The sequence below is a fragment of the Macaca nemestrina genome, chromosome 7 (genome assembly GCF_043159975.1).
Source record: "Macaca nemestrina isolate mMacNem1 chromosome 7, mMacNem.hap1, whole genome shotgun sequence".
In the NCBI taxonomy this organism is placed as follows: Eukaryota; Metazoa; Chordata; class Mammalia; order Primates; family Cercopithecidae; genus Macaca; species Macaca nemestrina.
The window spans coordinates 177,025,417-177,043,990 of record NC_092131.1 but is presented as its reverse complement, the minus strand read 5'-3'; the positions used below and the strand labels follow the sequence as shown (position 1 = coordinate 177,043,990).

The 18,574-nt window shown below is 44.8% G+C and overlaps 1 protein-coding gene across 7 annotated transcripts in view; it reads right to left on the bottom strand.

Annotated features, from left to right (window-relative positions):
- The window catches only part of LOC105497446 (gamma-aminobutyric acid type A receptor subunit gamma3), a 560,409-nt gene that overhangs the window by 196,075 nt on the left and 345,760 nt on the right, over positions 1-18,574 (bottom strand). For 6 of the 7 annotated variants that reach the window (XM_011768539.2, XM_071067300.1, XM_071067299.1 and 3 more), the window contains 2 exons: positions 8,246-8,466; positions 6,379-6,461 (listed from right to left, as the gene is read on the bottom strand). In XM_011768539.2, coding sequence (XP_011766841.1) covers positions 6,379-6,461; positions 8,246-8,466 — 304 coding nt within the window. Of the gene's footprint in view, positions 1-6,378; positions 6,462-8,245; positions 8,471-18,574 lie in introns of all 7 variants that reach the window. The other variant, XM_071067298.1, reaches the window with a different exon arrangement.

Here is an 18,574-nt window from a genome sequence, read left to right as displayed (position 1 = left end):
TATATACTGTAGCTACACTAAGCTAGACACATTAATTTTTCAAAGGCAATATAACTTTTGGAAGTGAACTCGTGAGTAAAATAAAGCTCATACTAGCATATATTAAGCAATCAGCTGGACAAAAAGAAACATTTATTTCATAATGCTGACATTTAATCAAAAGAAAACCAAGAAGAAAACAAATTATTTTCAAAACAAGTTAAGAAGTAAAGAATTAAATGCCCAAAATTTATATTTTGCCTTTTTATTTAATTTTTTTCATAAAATATTTTAAGACACTATTGGGGGAACCCGCCCTCAATATTTCAATGTAGGTTCTTTCTATTTTCCATAAGTGTCGGCCAGCTGAGAAATAGAGAGAAAGAGTACAGAGAGGAATTTTACAGCTGGGCCACTGGGGGTGATATCACATATCAGTAGGTCCATGATGTCCACCTAAGCCGCAAAACCAGCAAGTTTTATTAAGAAATTTAAAAGGGGAGGGAGTGCAAGAACAGGGAGTAGGTCACAAGATCATATGCTTCAAAGGGCAAAAAGGAGAACAAAGATCACATGCTTCTTAGGAAACAGGACTAGGGCAAAATCAGAAACTCCTGATAAGGGTCTATGTTCAGCGGTGTATGTATTGTCTTGATAAACATCTTAACAGAAAACAGGGTTCGAGAGCAGAGAACTGGTCTGACCTCAAATTTATCAGGGTGGGGTTTTTCCCCACCCTAGTAAGCCTGAGGGTACTGCAGGAGACCAGGGCGTATCTCAGTCCTTATCTCAACCACATAAGACAGACATTCCCAGAGTGGCCGTTTATAGACCTCCCCCCAGGAATGCATTCCTTCCCCAGGGTATTAATAATATTCCTTGCTAGGAAAAGAATTTAGTGGTATCTTCCCTACTTGCACATCCATTTATAGGCTCTCTGCAAGAAGAAAAACATGGCTCTATTTTGCCCGACCCCACAGGCAGTCAGACCTTGAGGTTGTCTTCCCTTGTTCCCTGAAAATCACTGTTATTCTGTTCCTTTTCAAGGTGCACTGATTTCGTATTATTCAAACACACGTTTTACAATCAATTTGTACAGTTAACACAATTATAGTAGTAGCCCTGAGGTAACGTACATCCTCAGCTTACGAAGATAACAGGATTAAGAGATTCAAGTAAGACAGGCATAAGAAATTATGAAAGTATTATTTGGGAAGTGACAAATGTCCATGAAATATTCACAAATTATGTTCCTCTGCCATGGCTCCAGCCGGTCCCTCCATTCAGAGCCCCTGACTTCCCAAAACAAGACACAGATTAAACAAGACAGTTTGCCATAATTCACGGGAGATGATTTTTCCTTTTAGTGAAATGTATTTTGGGCTTGTTCTGCTGTGTAGATTTTCCCCACAATCTGAGAATTGTGAACGGCACATCTACCAGACAGGTTCACAGGTCTTGGAATGCTCTGAGTCACTAGTAATTATGGCAGGCAAACTAGTAACCAGCAAGGATGTTCACACTCTGAACCCTAGAACCTGCTACTATGTCACTTTATGTGGCAGAAGGGACTTCAAAGATGTGATTAAGTGAAAGATCTTAGATGGGAGATCATCTTGGCCCATGTGGGTGAGCCCAATCTAATCACACAGGTCTTCAAAACCCAGGGAGCTCTCCTGTCTGTGGTTTAAGAGAGAGATGATGACAAAAGTGGGATCAGAGAGAGGTGCTGTTGTTGGCTCCAAAGATAGAGGAAGGGGACCCACGTCAAGGAATGTGGGCAGCCTCTAGGAGCCTGAAAAAAGCCAGGACACAGATTCTCCCCCAGAGCCTCCAGGTGGCAATGCTGCCCTGCCCACACCTTGATTTTAGCCCAGTTCAGATTTCTAATCTACAGAAATGTAAGATATTAAATTTATGTTGTTTCAAGTCACTAAGGCGACAGTAATTTGTTGCAGGAGTAATAGGAAATGAATAAAACAATCAATGCTGTTTGCAATTGAATATTCTTTATGGTTCAATTTCTATGAGTGCACTAACTACACAATTATGGCCAAGTTCTAGACACCAAAAATGTTTGTCCAAGAGTCCATATCAAATTCACTTTTAATTCATCCATATAAGTAATTTAAAATGTAGTTTTAATAATTTTAACAAGTTTAAATAAACTTATAACATTACCTCTTAAAGTACATTTTAGGAATTTTTAAAACGTGATCCTTAACTCAATGACTACAGAAAGTGCTATAGGAAATTTTTAATTAATTAAAATATTATTTCAAAAATCTCAACTATTTAAAAATAAAAGTTAAAGCCATTACCCAAACATGTTATATAGCAAATGTTATTGCCTCATCTCTGTGCATATATTGGAAAATCTTACATACTTGTCATTGTTTGAGAGGTTTTGCTTCTGCTACTCAGAGAGCCAAGACCAGCCTAACAGTTGTTAGTCAATTTTATGATCACTTTATATCTTACTGTACCTTTTGGGCAGTTTTTCTAACTTTTATTTGTATGATAGTGAATATAACTAGTTGTTCAACTTTGTTATTGTAAAATTTTTAAGTGGAAAAATACAGCTTCTGAGTGTATTTAATTGAAAAATATCAGGACACTGCAAGGTTAACTGTTCACAAACATGGACACCACTTCACTTTCTTTCCTTTCTTTTTTTTGAGATGGAGTCTCACTCTATTGCCTAGGCTGGAGTGCAGTGGCATGATCTCGGCTCACTGCAACCTCTGCCTCCTGGGTTCAAGCCAGTCTCCTGCCTCAGCCTCCCACGTAGCTGGGATTACAGGTACATGCCACCACACCTGGCTAATTTTTGTATTTTTAGTAGAGATACACCATAATGGCCAGGCTGGTCTTGAACTCCTGACCTCGTGATCTGCTTGCCTCGGCCTCCCAAAGTGCTGGGATTACAGGCATGAGCCACTGCACCCGGCTCACTTCACTTTCAATTGCTTATTGGTATTAGAATCGGCGTCTTCCTGAAAATGGACGCCCATCATGTGGAAACAACTTAGGCACCAAACTGATTTAGATGCAAGTATCCTCCATCACTCCAAGTTACCAATGAGTGTTTTCATTAGGAGAGTGTTATTATTCTCATTTATGAATAGTGAATCCTATACAAATGAATTAATGCTACACATGTAAAGTGGTTCAAAAACTTATACTTTAAAGCACTCTTTTGTATTTCGGGAAACCAAGTTTTTTTTTAATTTGATATTTTTTTAATTTGATATTATGGAACATTGTGGTTTATGACTGCAATAGATTCCTAATTGATTTATTTACCTCCAATAATTTTTTTTTTTACTAGACTTTAAAAAAAAGAAGCAGGTTTAGGTTCACAGAAAAATTGAGCAGAAAGTATAGAGCTCCCAAGTACTCCTTTCCCCAGCTATCAACATCCCCCACCAGAGCAGTGCATTTGTTACAATCAATGAACCTACATTGACGTGTCGTTATCACCTGAAGTCCAGGGACTGATTTTAGCATTCATCCTTAGCGTTGTACATTCTATGTGTTTGACAAATATGTCCAACATGACAGTATCATATATAATAGTTTCACTGTCCTAAAAATCCTCCCTCTGCTCACAACCCCTGGCAACCACTGACCTTTCTATTGTTTTTACAGTTTTGCCTTTTCCAGAATGTCATATAGTTGGAATCAGAGTATGCAGCCTTTTCAGACTGGTTTCTTTTACTTAGTAAATAGGCATTTAAGTTTCCTACATGTCTCTTTATGGCTTGGGAGCTCCCTTGTTTGTAGTGCTGAGGAATATTCCATCGCATGAATGTGCCGCGGTCTGTTTATCCATTCTCCTACCAAAGGACATCTTGGTTGCTTCCAAATTTTGGCAACTATGAATAAAGCTGCTACAAACACCTGTATGCAGGTTTTGGTGTGGACATAAGTTTTAATTCATTTGGGTAAATGCCAAGGAGTACAAATTCTGGATCATATAGTACCAGCATGTCTAGTTCTGTGAGAGACGACCCAGCTGTCTTCCAAAGGGCTGTGACATTGTGCATTCCCCCAGCGGTGAGTGAGAGTTCCTGCTGCCCCACATCCCCACCACATTTACGGTTGCCAGTGTTTCAGATTTTCTGCCATATAACCGTGCACATCCAGTTTTGCTCTTATAAGATCTTATACGGTTGCTGAATGTAAATTTGATCCTGCCACTCCCTGATTTTCAGATATAATAACCTTTCTTTGCTCATGCATTGGAAGTGCCACTTTCTGTCACGATATATAAGACTGTCCACCCCCGGCTCCCACATTCACTCTGACCACCATCACTACCACGACACACCAGAAACTGGCTCCCACATTCACTCTGACCACCCATCACTACCACGACACACCAGAAACAGGGAAACAGATGTGGCTGGTCTCACAAACCATTTTTACTACTATCCAGATTTCTTCCTAGTACTTTATGCTCATTGTCAACTAATTCCAGAAAGGCATTCGCTTTCACGTATTTCCCCGAGTATGTGTGAATTGTCTTTAAGAATTTATGTTATTGCTATAAATATCTTTTTAAAACAATTTATACAAGCGCTTTTCTTTCTGGCAGTATTGTGTAAGTCCATGTGCACACAATCCCCTCCTGGAACTGAGCACTTAAAAGGCTCTGTGAATGATTTAAACACATTTTTACAGCATGACAGAATGGGGGAAGCTATTACAGAAAGAAATAAGGTTTCTGGTGAGAACACGTGCACAGTGTGCAGAGCTCTGCTGATCTCTGCAGACCTGGACCTGGGCCTCCACAGGCCCCACACATGCAAGGAACAGAAGCAAAAGTAAAATAAGGGACGAACATATTTTACAGTTCATTTGAAGGTTCAGGGAAAGATCAATAATGTTCAATGAAGAAAGCCACAAAAACTTCTGCATGAGATTTCATCAGATTTGTTTGTCATGTTCCATATGCAATTTTATTTATTTATTTATTTATTTATTTATTATTTATTTATTTAGAGACAGAGTTGCACTCTGTCACCCAGGCTGGAGTGCAGTGGTACGATCTCAGCTCACTGCAACCTCTGCCTCCTGGGTTCAAGCGATTCTGCTGCCTCAGCCTCTGGAGTAGGTGGGACTACAGGCACCTGCCACCACCCTCAGTTGATTTTTTGTATTTTTAGTAGAGACGGGGTTTCACTGTGTTAGCCAGGATGGTCTTGATCTCCTGACCTTGTGATCCACATGCCTCAGCCTCCCAAAGTGCTGGGATTACAGGCATGAGCCACTGCGCCTGGCCCCATATGCAATTTTAAAGAAAGCCAGTACAATAAACTGAATTCCTATGAGTCATACATAAGTACTTGTGATTAATTCATTTAAAATGCCCCATTGTAAATTCATTCACCAGATATCTTTCCATTTTGATTTTAACTTAAAAATTGTATAGATTTGATATTTGATATTCCTTTTATATGCACTCTTATACTTAGCAGTAGATGTTGTCTTTAGGAACTTATAAAGGATTACTTGATAACTATGATATCTACCATAAGTAAAACGTTGGAAGATAAAATACTATGAAAAATTAAATCATTTTACAATGGTTCAATGAGACAAATGTAAGTAAAATTAAAGAAAAATTTGTATCTTTCTACTTAGTAGACAAATCACCTTGCTTTAAGGTAATGTTAAATCGGCCAGGCACGGTGGCTCATGCCTGTAATCCCAGCACTTTGGGAGGCCGAGGTGGGTGGATCACCTGAGGTCAGGAGTTCAAGATCAGCCTGACCAACATGGTGAAACCCCAACTAAAAATACAAAATACAAAAATACAAATATACTAAAATACAAAATACAAAAATAGCTGGGCGTGGTGGCACGTGCCTATAGTTCCAGCTACTCAGGAGGCTGAGGCAGGTGAATCACTTAAACCCCGGGAGGCAGAGGTTGCAGTGAGCTAAGACCGTGCTACTGCACTCCAGCCTGGGCGACAAGAGCAAAACTCAGTCTCAATAGATAAATAAATAAATAAAAATTAAAAATAAATTTAAAAAAGATAATGTTAAATCTAAAATATTACGTAGGAATTTTGTATACGTCTGAATAGTATGCACAGCTCATTAGCATAAGGGTCTTTTGGTAAATCAACGTTGATCAGTTTCTGAATGTTTCCATGTTATGGATGGTCAAGTTGCTCACAGCCTTATCGAGATCACCTATTTTGTAACGTGGCTCTTATGCGACAAGGTCTAGAGTGAGAATGCCCAGGTAGTCAATACCAAAACCATCATCAGTTTTCTCTGTGTGTGCAGGGACACTGTGATCAATCGCATGGCTGTTTGACAGACGCAGCACCAGGCTAGGCATCCCTCACACAGCATGCACGCCCGGGCCGGGACTGGTACTCACAGCTGGAGAAAATCAGCGGGCAGGAGTGCTCGTCCATGGGGAAGTTGTGCAGCTGCAGCTGGCACTCGGCATTGATGGTGAGCCTGCGGAAGAGCCCAGCGTCAGTCCAGGTCAGCAGACAGCACAGGGCAAGGCTGGCGGCTGCTACGGCACCCCATGTGGGGATGGGGAGGGCCGCTCCGTCACCCAGGGCAGCACACGCGGCTCACTCTTGGCCAGGGAACCATTCACGGTGAGACTGTGCTGTGTTGCTTCCATGTTGGGTTATTTTGTTTTGCTTTTAACTATCAGTGGCACAGAGAATTCCAGTTAGTAAAATTCCAACTGTGTCTAGAAATACACGCCAAGTCAGAGAGGAGACAAAACCAACTGTTGTTTTATAAGTTGTTGTTGTCAATCTGTTTGAATTAAATCCTTCCTCCATTTGGAAAATGGTGTGTTTATCTAAACAGCTATTATGCCAAATTAATGCACGCATCGGGGGGATTTCCTGTTTGGACAACTGCCCCATATTTCACTAGGCAGGTGGTGGCTCTGCCAAATGGGGGTCCTGCCTCCTCCCAGGGCAGTAGCCTCATACTTCAGTGTCTACACGGGGTCCCAGAACTGGCTGGGTCTTGGCCCTGGCTTGCTGAGGCTTTATGTCACGTCAGAGTCTCCGGTGTATGGCTGTACAACTGACGAGGAGACAACTTCTACAAACCCCAGCTCTCAACATATTTCATCCGCACAGTTCCCAGCTGTGGCTTTTTTTCTTTTTTTGCTGTAATTGTTCCCTCCCTGGCAAAACGAGGATTTCCCTGAAACTTTAATGCTCTCTCACCGTCTGCTTATTTTAAAGTCCATCTGGGCCTATGTGTGTGCTGTGGACATTTATTTAATGTTAGGAATCAGATTTCTCCTTGTGGAAATCTCAGTACGCACACAGCTTTCATTCTCAGGATGGATGAGCTAAGCCAGTAAGGATGGGTAAGGAGAGGAAAGTGACAAGGGTCAAGCCCTGAGGCAGAAAGAGCAGAGCGGGGAGATGTAGCCACAGAGCAGGTGCAAGAAGCAGCCCTGTGCCCTGGGGCAATGAGAGCGAGCCGGTGAGAGCAAAGGCTAGATGCACCCAGGGCTTCTGAGCCATCAGGAAGAAGGGAGTGCAGTGCCCTCTGGAGCAGCACCAACCGCTCAAAGGACACTGCTGGAGGGACCGTCCAGTCCCTGTGCTGGGCGAGCAGACAGGAGTGTGGAGGGCTCAACATTGCTAGTGCTGTGTTGCTGTGTGTTCAGTTAGACTCTGACCATCCCAGCAGAAAGACCTGGGGGAGACGGGCTCCCAGTGGTGACTGTGGCGAGTCAGTTTCCTTCTTGGAAGCTCAGTTTCCCTCACCTCTCTGGGTTCCTTGGAAGCTCAGTTTCCCTCACCTCTCTGGGTTTCTTGGAAGACTTCCCTGCCTCTAGGAGGACACGCTCCGGGGGAGCTGCTGCTTCCCTCAGGGATGTGCTTGGGAAAGGGGCCTACTCTCCCCATCTTCCTTGTGGTCTCAGATTCACTCAAACTGCATTTGTTGGTTAGTGCGCCGACATCTGTCTTTTCCTAGGCGAGAGGACCCACGGTGTAAATCTATTAAGAATAACTTTCACAGCCTGCTTCCAGCAGAAATGGATTCTGAAGAAATGAGCTTATATTCTCTGTGGATCACCTGTATGCTTTTATTTTTACACGTGTGGCATGAAGGCCAACTTTCTCAGGATGCTGTAGCATGTCTCACGTGAAAGAGAACAGACTTAGAGACAAAAATCGGGTCTCATTCCTACAACGATTCAAATTAAGGATCCCATTTTAAACCCGGAGTAATCGGAGATCGATGCAGCATCTTACCTCAGAGTGTAAAGGATTTTCCCGTCATTCCAAATCCGGAGGAGCTGGTTGGGGGTGGTGATCCAGTGGGCCTCTGCGGTTTTAGAATTGCGGAAGATGGTGTCTGGGATCCAGATCAACCCCACCATGTTGCTGTTCAGAGTGAGAATTTTCATTGTGCTATTGAATCGAAGGCGACTATCTGTCCAGGTCTGAGCAAAAAATATGTCAATTTGGTATTCCTGAAACAGAGCAGAAGGAGAGGCAAGGCAGTTCTATTAATAAATGTTCTGTATAATTTGTTCTCTTTGTCAAACGCTCTGTGTTCTCTCCATGTCAACATCCTCACCTCCCCAGTTCTCTTTCTGATAGAGACTGCTTCAACATGGCAAGCACTCAGTGAATGATGACCAATATTATTCGTCAACAGTATAGTAACATCATGTGACATAATGTAAACCTTAAGTTGCAATAAATAGATGAAGTGTGAAGAAGAGCTAAGGGAGACAGTAGAATCTGTTTCAGGGTGTGGAGGCAAACCCTAGGCTCACAAGTCCAAGCCCTGACAGGTAGCAGGACCTACTGGAGCCTCGATTCTCTGATCTATAAAGTGGGGGACACAATAGTGTCCACCTCCTCAAGGTGTTATGAAGATAAAAGGAAGTGATTAAATGAGCACCCTTAGTGCCTGGCAGAGAGCAAGTGATCCATGCATATTCGTTTATATAATAGTTACGACTATTTGTCCTTGAGTCTTCTCAAACAACAAAAAGCAAAACAAAAAGAAAAGTAAGAAATAAAATACAACCAAGAACTGTAGAGAGGACAGCCACCCAAGCCAAGTGCTGATTCCAAGTGCAGGCTGAAGAGGTACAAATTACAGAGGCAAAGGCCCAGGGTTGAAGCCACTGCAATGTTCACGGTGCCCAGTAAGACTTTACTGCAGCCATCAAATAGGACTGATTCTATCCTAGGGGCACTCTAGGAGACCCACAGAAGTGTCTGTAGACTGGGCTGCCTCAGAGGCCATTCCCCTCACCACAGTTTAAAGAATTATTTTAGGTTCATGGTAAGAGGGATGCAGAGGCTGATTGTAAGGGATTTTTATACCTTTCATAATTTTTGTTATGCATTAGATATTATAAATGTATCACTTTTGCAGAGTCTGAATTTTGTGATTCTCAACAAATCCCATATTTACCATTTCCATTGAGTTTCCCATTTTAGAATCTTTCTGTGATAGGCAATTCAATTTCAGGTTTATAATTCAACTGGTCTTTCATTAACTAATGCATTCATTCATCATTTCCTTGCTTCTCTGAGTATGCCACACTTTTCAAACCAAGGAAGACCCAGCACTGTGCCAACAAGAAACCCCCTCCCTCCTAGAGTTTATATTCTATTCAGGGAAGACAGGCCTTAAATAAATAGGCTGGTGGTCATTCACGCCACACACAGAAATAAGGCTGGTGCATTACTAAGGATTCAAGTTAGAGGAAACAAAAGGTATCTAGGCATCCAGCACAGAGGGAATTATGGAACGGGCGATGTGAGTCTTGCGTAAGCATTTGCGCAGTTGGGGGAGCAAACGGCAGGAAAGCAGGAGCTGGGAGCAGGTTCTCAGCGAGTTTTTCCAGAAGCCTCTTGAGGCTCAGCAGCCATGGCAGGTCATGCGTGGCATCTCAGCAACCAGATGGACCCTCCCAAGTCCATGTGTCTGTCTGAATGTGCCCTTGGGGATGAATGGCCTCAGCCTCGTTCCCGCCTTCCAAAATGTGGCCTGCCTCTCGCTGACAGACTCTGAACCCAGAGTCACACAGTGAACGTGTGTGTGTTAGCGTGTGCGTGAGTGTGTGCATGTGTGCTTCTGTCATATAACCTAGCATGTGCTGACTGATACAAAAATGGGGTTCAAAACGAAACGAAAGCAGGTAGCATTGATGCTTAGGGCTCAGGAATGCGGGACTGGAGGCCAGATGCCCGGTGCCTCGCATGGGTGAAACCTCTAATGAGACAGAACCCGTCTAAGGAGTGGGTAGCTCTCTGGGCAGAGGTTGGAAAAGGAATGGTTATTAGAATGCGTTGAGTGCTATTCTCTGTGCTTGGTAAGTTACCACAGGAAGGAAATTATCTCCAAAAGAACCCGGTGATTTGAAAGCTGTTAGAGGAAAGAAAGACAAAGCACACTTGGGGTCTGGCGGGGCTGGGAGAGGCAAGTGCCTCTCGTCCTCATCTCTACAGCAGAACATGGAGCACAGCTTGCAGTGCCAGAGCCTGCTGAAACAACGTAGCAGAAATAATCACCCCCACTGCTAAAGCCTCTAAATGGATTAGGCTGCCACCCTGTAACGTCTTTAACTATGCAAATATGGCTCAAGGAAAAGAAACTAAGGTGTGGCCCTTCCACTGAAGGCTGTAGGGCCCAGATACCTATACTTCAGAGAGAAAGGGCCAGAGTAAAGCCAGGGAGAGGGAGTGGCACTGGCCTGCAGAAGCAAAGATGCACAGCAGCTCTTGGCACTGCCCGGAGAAAAGAACTCAGATGCGGCTGTGCACATGCGAAGCTGGCCTCAGGTAGAAAGTTGGCTCAGTTTTAAGGAAGTTCTGCCAAAGGAACCACAAGTCAGGAAGAAGAATGACTACTTGAGATTGAATGGTACTGCTGCCTGCCTGTCTTCCATGGGCAGACGGCAGCCTCTGCTTGGACCCCAAAGCAGGTGTATTATCCAATGCCCACCTTACCATGGCAAAAATGGTTAATGGAAAAAGAATACATTCCCAGACAATGGAGGCAAGAGTCCGAGAGAAAACATACCTCAGGGGCCCCGCCCTAGGGAAAGAATTAGAGCTGAATCTAAGAAAAGCCTCACCTCCGGGAACCCAGCCCATCAGGATCTGCCCAGTGGGGGCTCAGGCTGGCCCTTTCCCCCTCAGAACACACACTGCGTGTTTGGAGCGGGACGGAGGTCAGATAGGTTTCTTCGTTGACAGGTCGGTGGATCAAAGAAAACCACATCCAGACCTGATGTCTCTCCCCGGACAGGTATATACACATGGATACACAACCTTGACCTTGGGCCAGGACAAGGCTGACCTTCTGAGTTGCCTCCCTTGAAGATGGGAGAGTGTATTTTTCCCTGATGAGAAAGAGACAAGCTAATATTCAGCGGCTAGGTACAGATCATGACAGTCATTGGTGCTGTTTGCCAAATACCGCAGCTTCCCTGCTTGCAGGCGTGTGATAGGACTGTTCCCCGTTTGGGGCTGGGTGTGGCCACCTCACTCACCAGAAGGTGAAACACAGGCAGAGTGGTGTGTGCCACTCCTAGAGGGCCCTGGAAGAGTGGTGTGTGCCACTCCTAGAGGGCCCTGGAAGAGTGGTGTGTGCCACTCCTAGGAGGGCCCTGGAAGGGCCCATGGGACCTGCTCACCCATTCAGGCCCGGAGGGACCGTGTGGAGCAGAGCTCTGCTGACTCACGTGAACCACGGGCCCTGGGGGAGAAGCGTCCAGTTTGTCAGAGGAGCCCGTCCAGACCGAGAGTGGGGAAGGCGGGAGAGGGTGCTGGGGTGTGCAGGTGCTGGGGACATGGGAAGGCCATACAGAAGCCAAGACGTCAGTGAGGTGTAGCGTGGGCCAGGCATATAGATGGTGAAGCAGCAAGTTCAAAGGCATCCCTGCAGAACAGACTGTGAGCTGACAGCCGCCTTCCCTCCAGCCTGGTGGGATTTGGGCTTAACAATGATTTCTGACTAAAATGTGTAACAGGCTATATTGGCACAGAGAACATATTCAATACTGTAACTAAAATTCAGTTAGTTATGAATTTAATGGTCAGGGAGGCATATATGGGCATTTTTAAGTTTTACTTCCTTCTTTCTTTGAACACAGGTTTACTGGATTGAGGAATGAGAAGAGAAGGATGAAAATGTTCTCCCAAGCATATCCAGGGCCCGCCAATGTGATCAATAATGTCAAAGTAACCAATATTCTCTATAAAAGCCCCATCGGAATTTTGGAAAGAATCTGAAATTGTTCAAAGCTTTTTGCTTGTTTAACCTAAGTATAACAGAGAAACTGAAACTCAGAAAACTTGAAGAATTTTGCCAACATTCCTCAATATACCAAAAGCATTTTGAATTACCGGACCCTCCACTAACGATTTCTGAACGGGCCTTTTCATTCCATACACAAGGTAAGACAGAGAGTGACCGGCAAACGGGGCCCTCTTGTTTGCCCTTTTTCTCCTTATCTTCTCTCTCCATCCCCATGAAGGGGCATTTGGTGCCCCTTCCCCATAAAGCACTTTAAGATGTAGTTTGAGATCAGGACAGCACAGGGCTGGATGGAAGGCGTGTTCCAGCGTCCCTCCCAGGAGGCACAGGTGCCTGGGTTCCGGACACAGAGACAATGACCACCCTTCCTTCCAAGGGTAAACTGAGGCCTAAGACATTGGGTAACCTTCATCCAGTCACACAGCTACTAAGTACCAATTATTCTAAACTCGCAGCCCAAATCCACTTCCCTGGATGCGACTGAGAGGGGCCGCAGCAGCTGAGTCTGGGTGTTAGATTCAGGACGTGTGGAAGAACGTCAGTGCAGAAGTGTCCTCCACATTCACCTTGTTCACAAACTGTGTGACACGCTTTACCTTCCTGAGCCTCAGTCTCCTCATATGTACAATGCAAGTGTCAGATTCAATCAAAGGTAAGGAACCTTCCGACTCTGAAATTTTACATTTCCGTATCCCTGCCTAGAGTTAGCCTTTCCCTCTTGAAACTAATTTTCCATTTTTTTCTCATTTCTCCATCTTACTTTTGCAAGAAGAACATGATGGGATGACTTCTTCCTATGTCCCATCTTCCATTATTGGAAGGACTTTCACAGGTCTGAATTCTGCATGACGTATTCGAGAACCATCCATGAGGTGGAGGCTTGCAGAGCGAGGCGGGAATCCCCACCCCCATCCCACACACGGCTGTGTTCTTTCCCCGTAGCAGAGGGAAGCGTCCTACAGTGTTCGGGGTGCAAGCTCTTCTTCATTCTGAAATCCTGCCACGAATGCCACTTTAAGGCAGAGTGAGGCTGTGCATGGTGTGGATGTTTTATTGTGTCTACATTTGACTGAATGTTGAAGAAACACTTCCCACCCACAGAGAAATATTTTTATTTCTCTCATAAACTTTCTTTGTAATGGCATTAATCATCCTTCCTTTTTGCAAAGAAAAAAAATTCTTACAATGTCTATCTGAAAATAAAGATTCTATATAATTCCTTAATGCTATGAAAGTAATGTGTTGAAATACTAACGGATGAAACTCGTGTGGACCCTCCAGTGTCAACCATCAGGTTTGAACAGCCCAAGTTCATGATTTGTTTCAGTCACTGCAGAGCTCAATAATTTCCAAATAAGCCATCAATTACTGTGACACGCGGAGCATTTTGACAAAACAGAAGAAAAATTATGCTTCTTCACAATATCCATCTGTAGCTTCTAGAAAATTTGGAAATTATTTCCTCACACTTTTGCCCCTTCCTTTATTAAAGAAGAGGGCCAAATGAAGAAAAGGAGATTAGCGCAGGATGGGACCCTTGAGATTCTGGTTGCGGGAGACACTTGCTGGGGACACAGCCTCTTTCCCCCATTGGGCCTCAGCTTGTCAGCTTGAGTTAGATAAACACATCAGGAAAAGAAGCCACTGGCTGTTTTCTTTACAAAATGGTAGTAACAGGCCCTTGCCAATTTAAGGTGGTTCAGATTTCTTCTCTAACAATGTATAATGCAGTGATTAGAGTAAAACGATTTTTATGTCTTCCTTCTCAGGTATGGAAGTATAACTCAAATACATGTTTTTTTGTTTCTTGCATGTGTTATTTATTCGGATTTGTCCTGGGAAACATGGTTTTGACGGTGGGCCTCCCTCTCTCCCTGGGGCCCTGTCCCTGCTTCACAGGCACAAGGGTTTTCCCAAGGTCTGGCCGCCTGGTTGAGCATTCTCCCCAGCTTAGCCCAGGCGCCTCCCTTATTAAGAGTCCTTTGTGGGGCACTGTGCTAGATTTATATAAAGACTAACACCCCTGAGGACAGGTACACTGTGGGGTCTGGTGTGTCCTGTGAAGGCCCCACACCAGGGCAGGGCAGACACCTGCAGACAAGGAGGCCCTGTTGGCAAGACGGGAGCTCTGTGTTGGCCGGGCGAGATCTGGTCCCCAGACCACCAGGCTGAAGTGGGAAAGGTGAGGGGTGCAGCAGTCAGAGAGCCACATCAGAGCCCAGAGGACGAAGGCTGCTCCAAGCAGGGCAGGTTGTGAAGGGTTAGTGACAGGCCCGGGGAAGCATAGCAGGGAGTGACGCCATGATGCCACAGAGGGGCACGTGGCTCCCCTAAGGAGGCCATGTCAGTCACCTGATGTTAATGCAACCTAGGCCCTTTTTAGGAAAAGAATGCAAAATTATAACATTAATATAAATTAATATGAATTATTATAAAATCAATATTTGTTTCTAATGAGAAAAATGTCATAAATATTTTAAAACTGTGGATACCACAAAAATCACATCTAAAAGGAACAGATCTTATTTTTATTAATCTGATCACTGGCCCTCCTTCATAATACTCACCTGCCCTGCATCTTTTGGCTGCAAGCTCTTTGATCACGACTTTCCATGACAATGATTTAATAACATTATTTTCTAGGAGCAAGGCTCAGAATATATTTATCTCCTCCAGCATGGGGAAGCAGAATTACATTATAAGCAGTTTTAGATGTTTACTTAAACTTGAAGCATTATTGGAAATAGGACCTGCATGTTTAGGATTCTGCAGCGTGGAAAAAGCCTCAGGCTGCTGTCGTGTAAAGTTTGGGGCTCCCATACGCGAGCCGTGAGCTCCAGGTTTCTCCTTCATGCCACCCACTGGAGTGCCATGAAGCCCTGGACCTTAGAGAACAATAACATCGGGGTGGACGTCATCCTGGACAGAAGTCTCCGTGCACCATATTCCACTAACCTCGTTTGGAAAGCGTCCCCTTAAGCCGGGTGATAATCACCGGCCCTTAATAAAAGGAGCGGGTGACAGGGGACGTCAGAGGAGAGAAAGACAGCAGCCTTGTATAAAACATCTTGCACTTGTAAATATCACAGGCAGTAAAAGACCAAGTGAACACACAGCTATGACCTCCCCCAAGACCTGGGAGAAGGCTTCTGTTAGTGAGGGGTCCTCGGGCTTAACCTTTACAGGCTCTGCGATAAGTTCGCCTCTGGCTAGGAGGCCCTGGGGACTGGGTGATGCTGGCAGATCTGGGCCAGGACCCCCGGGGGAAGCAGGTGCCCCTCGCACGTTGCTGGAGACATCCAGCCTTTTCTCGGTTTCCTTTCTTGCGTAGCAGTTCTGCCTCTGCCCTCCCCCACCCACTGCCTGCTTTCAGATTCGCATCCCATCGGATGCTGTATTCTCCAACTACTACTGTTACTCAAAAATGTACCATGGCTACCCAGAGCCTACAGAATTAGGGTTAATATTATTTGCATGAAACTCAAGGCTCTATGTATCGTGCTTGCTTACAAACCAACCTGTTACTGTACCCCCGTGGTGCACGCACTGGCGCAATATCCCGGCACAGACCTCCCTTCTCCTCGTGCCGTTGGTGCTCTGCCCATGCCTCGACGCCCTCTCATCCGGCCTCCTCCAGTCCTCTCCGCCCTTCTGGCTCCCATCTTCCCGTGGCATTGGCACCTTTGCCGACAGCCTGCCCCTCCTCGTGGTATATTACTCATTATTTTTTCTCCTTATGTTAACACTCTATGTCTTCAACAATTATCTGCATATTCTGCACAGAGCCTGCCCTGCCACAGTGCCGGCCAGCAGTGACCTGTGTTGGTAATAACTTACACTTATTACAAATTACTAGGAGTCAGTCCACATTCCAAATAACTAACATATCCCCACTCTACCCGATGTTCACAACAATATGAATATATCCCCATTCTACAGATAGGAACTAGGAAGCGCTATCCGTCCGCATCATCAAGAGAGCAGTGACCGAGGCTCACTGGACCCCAGGTTGGTTTCAGACATATTTTTACCCCTGGCTTTATTGAGCTATAATTGACAAATAAAAATTCTCTATGTTCAAGGTGTATGATGTGATTTGACATTCGTGTACAAGCTAATTAACACATCCATCGCCTCACAGTCGCTTTTTTTTTTTTTTTGGTGGTGAGAACATTTATGATTCACCTTCTTAGCCAGTTACAAGTATACAATATTGTTAGCAGATTTCAAGTACACGATATGGTATTATCCAAGGCTCCCTGCTGTACGTTAGACCTGCAGAGCTGAACTGCAAGTCTGGACCACTGACCAACACCTCCTCATTTCCTCTGTTCCCAGGTCCTGGTCACCACGCTTCTGTGCTCTGGTCCAAATGGTTTCTAACGACTACATTCAGCAATAGTGAGAGGCTAGCCTTGGACCCTCAGACCCCCAGAGAGGAGGAGGGAGGCAGGAGGCGGAGCTCTGCCCTTAGTACTCGCCCCCATTCCTGGAACTACTCTTCTGGGAGCCACAGCTACAAACAGTGTGAAGAGGACATACTGCAAATATTGGAATACCCTCCAGGATAAAAACAACAACAACAACAACAACAACAACAACAACAACAAAAACACAGTAAATGCACTGATTCAAAACCTGACTTGAGGAAACACAACATTCCCTGGGCACAGTCAGCTCAGGATGTGAGCCAGGGATGGGGTGGAATTTCTGACTGTCTCAGAAGCAGATGTTTTAGCTGCTGGACCCAGGCCTCCCCTTAGTGATTCAGAGTAGTAATCACACGGTGTCCCAAGGTAGCTCTACTGGAAGGAGGTGGGACTCATAGTCTTTGCCCCACCTTCCCGGCAGGTGCAAGTCCCATCTGAGGGGACCCTTTGTATTAATGGTGAGTATTACTGATGAGGTTAAATAAGTAAATCTCCTCTTTGGGACACAGTTTTACACAAGGCCTTATAAAGGTAATAGTGGAAGGAGAAAAACAAAGATGTGGCTTTCCTGTGCCTGAAGAAAATGATTCCAATTCCACACTGGGTTATATTTTAATATTTAAACACACAGGCTCCCAGGAGCTCCTGCTTTGAGCGCCCTTCCAGAGTGCTCGTAGTGTGCACCGCCACCCAGAAGGGAATCATGAGAGCATGAGAACGGGGCTGGTTTACTCTGATACTCTGTAAGGGAAGCTGTAGAGCATTAGAACGGGGCTGGTTTACTCTGATACTCTGTAAGGGAAGCTGTAGAGCATTAGAACGGGGCTGGTTTACTCTGATACTCTGTAAGGGAAGCTGTAGAGCATTAGAACGGGGCTGGTTTACTCTGATACTCTGTAAGGGAAGCTGTAGAGCATTAGAACGGGGCTGGTTTACTCTGATACTCTGTAAGGGAAGCTGTAGAGCATTAGAACGGGGCTGGTTTACTCTAATACTCTGTAAGGGAAGCTGTAGCAGCTGCTTGACGGGAGCACGGTTTGCATTGTAAGTAATTTAGGGCTTTTGTACCCTTGAAGAATGGGCATGGGTTCTTTATCCTATCAACAATGGCAAAAGCTCAGGATTCCACACTTTAGACTGTTTTGTGTTTTGAACGCAGTGAGTGTTTGCTGTATTGCAGGATGTGTTAACAGTGGCCGATTTAAACTGCGTGAGCTAAGGATGTGCAGAGGTCTCTCCACGGATGTGCGGCGGTGTCTCCGTGGATGTGCGGACGTCTCTCCGTGGATGTGCAGAGGTCCCCCGTGGATGTGCGGAGGTCTTTCTTTCCAAGCCTTTCTTGCTTGCAGGGTCTAAATCAGGAAAATGATGCCCTATCTGGGATTTCTTGGAAAAAACCTCTTAATCACTTTTTAATTTTTTTTTAGCTCCAAAAGGTTTGGTTTTTCCATTAGAAAATGATTTAAGTCATTCTAAATGCTTCACCAGCGTGAAGTTGGTCACAGTCGGGGACCATCCCAAGTGAATGGTCACGTTTTACCCTCAGACTGAAATGTTCTTTTAAAAAAATATTTAGATGGAACATTCTTTGCCTTGCCTTGTGACAGCTGCCAGTTCTCCAAAGATGAGGATGGGCCTCCTAGCGAGGCCTCTCAAACACAAAGCCCCTCTGAAGGAAGTCTGGCTGAGTCTGGCTGATGAAGAAGAAACTGAGATAAAGAGAAACAGTGGCCATCACAGGAAACGGCAGCAGCGGGTTCCCAGGCTTGCATACTAGCAGGCCACGACTACATTGGTAAAAACAAACAGGATTAGCTTGAGCTGGTCATCAGAAGAGATGCCATTGACATTTCTTCCCAGCAGTCC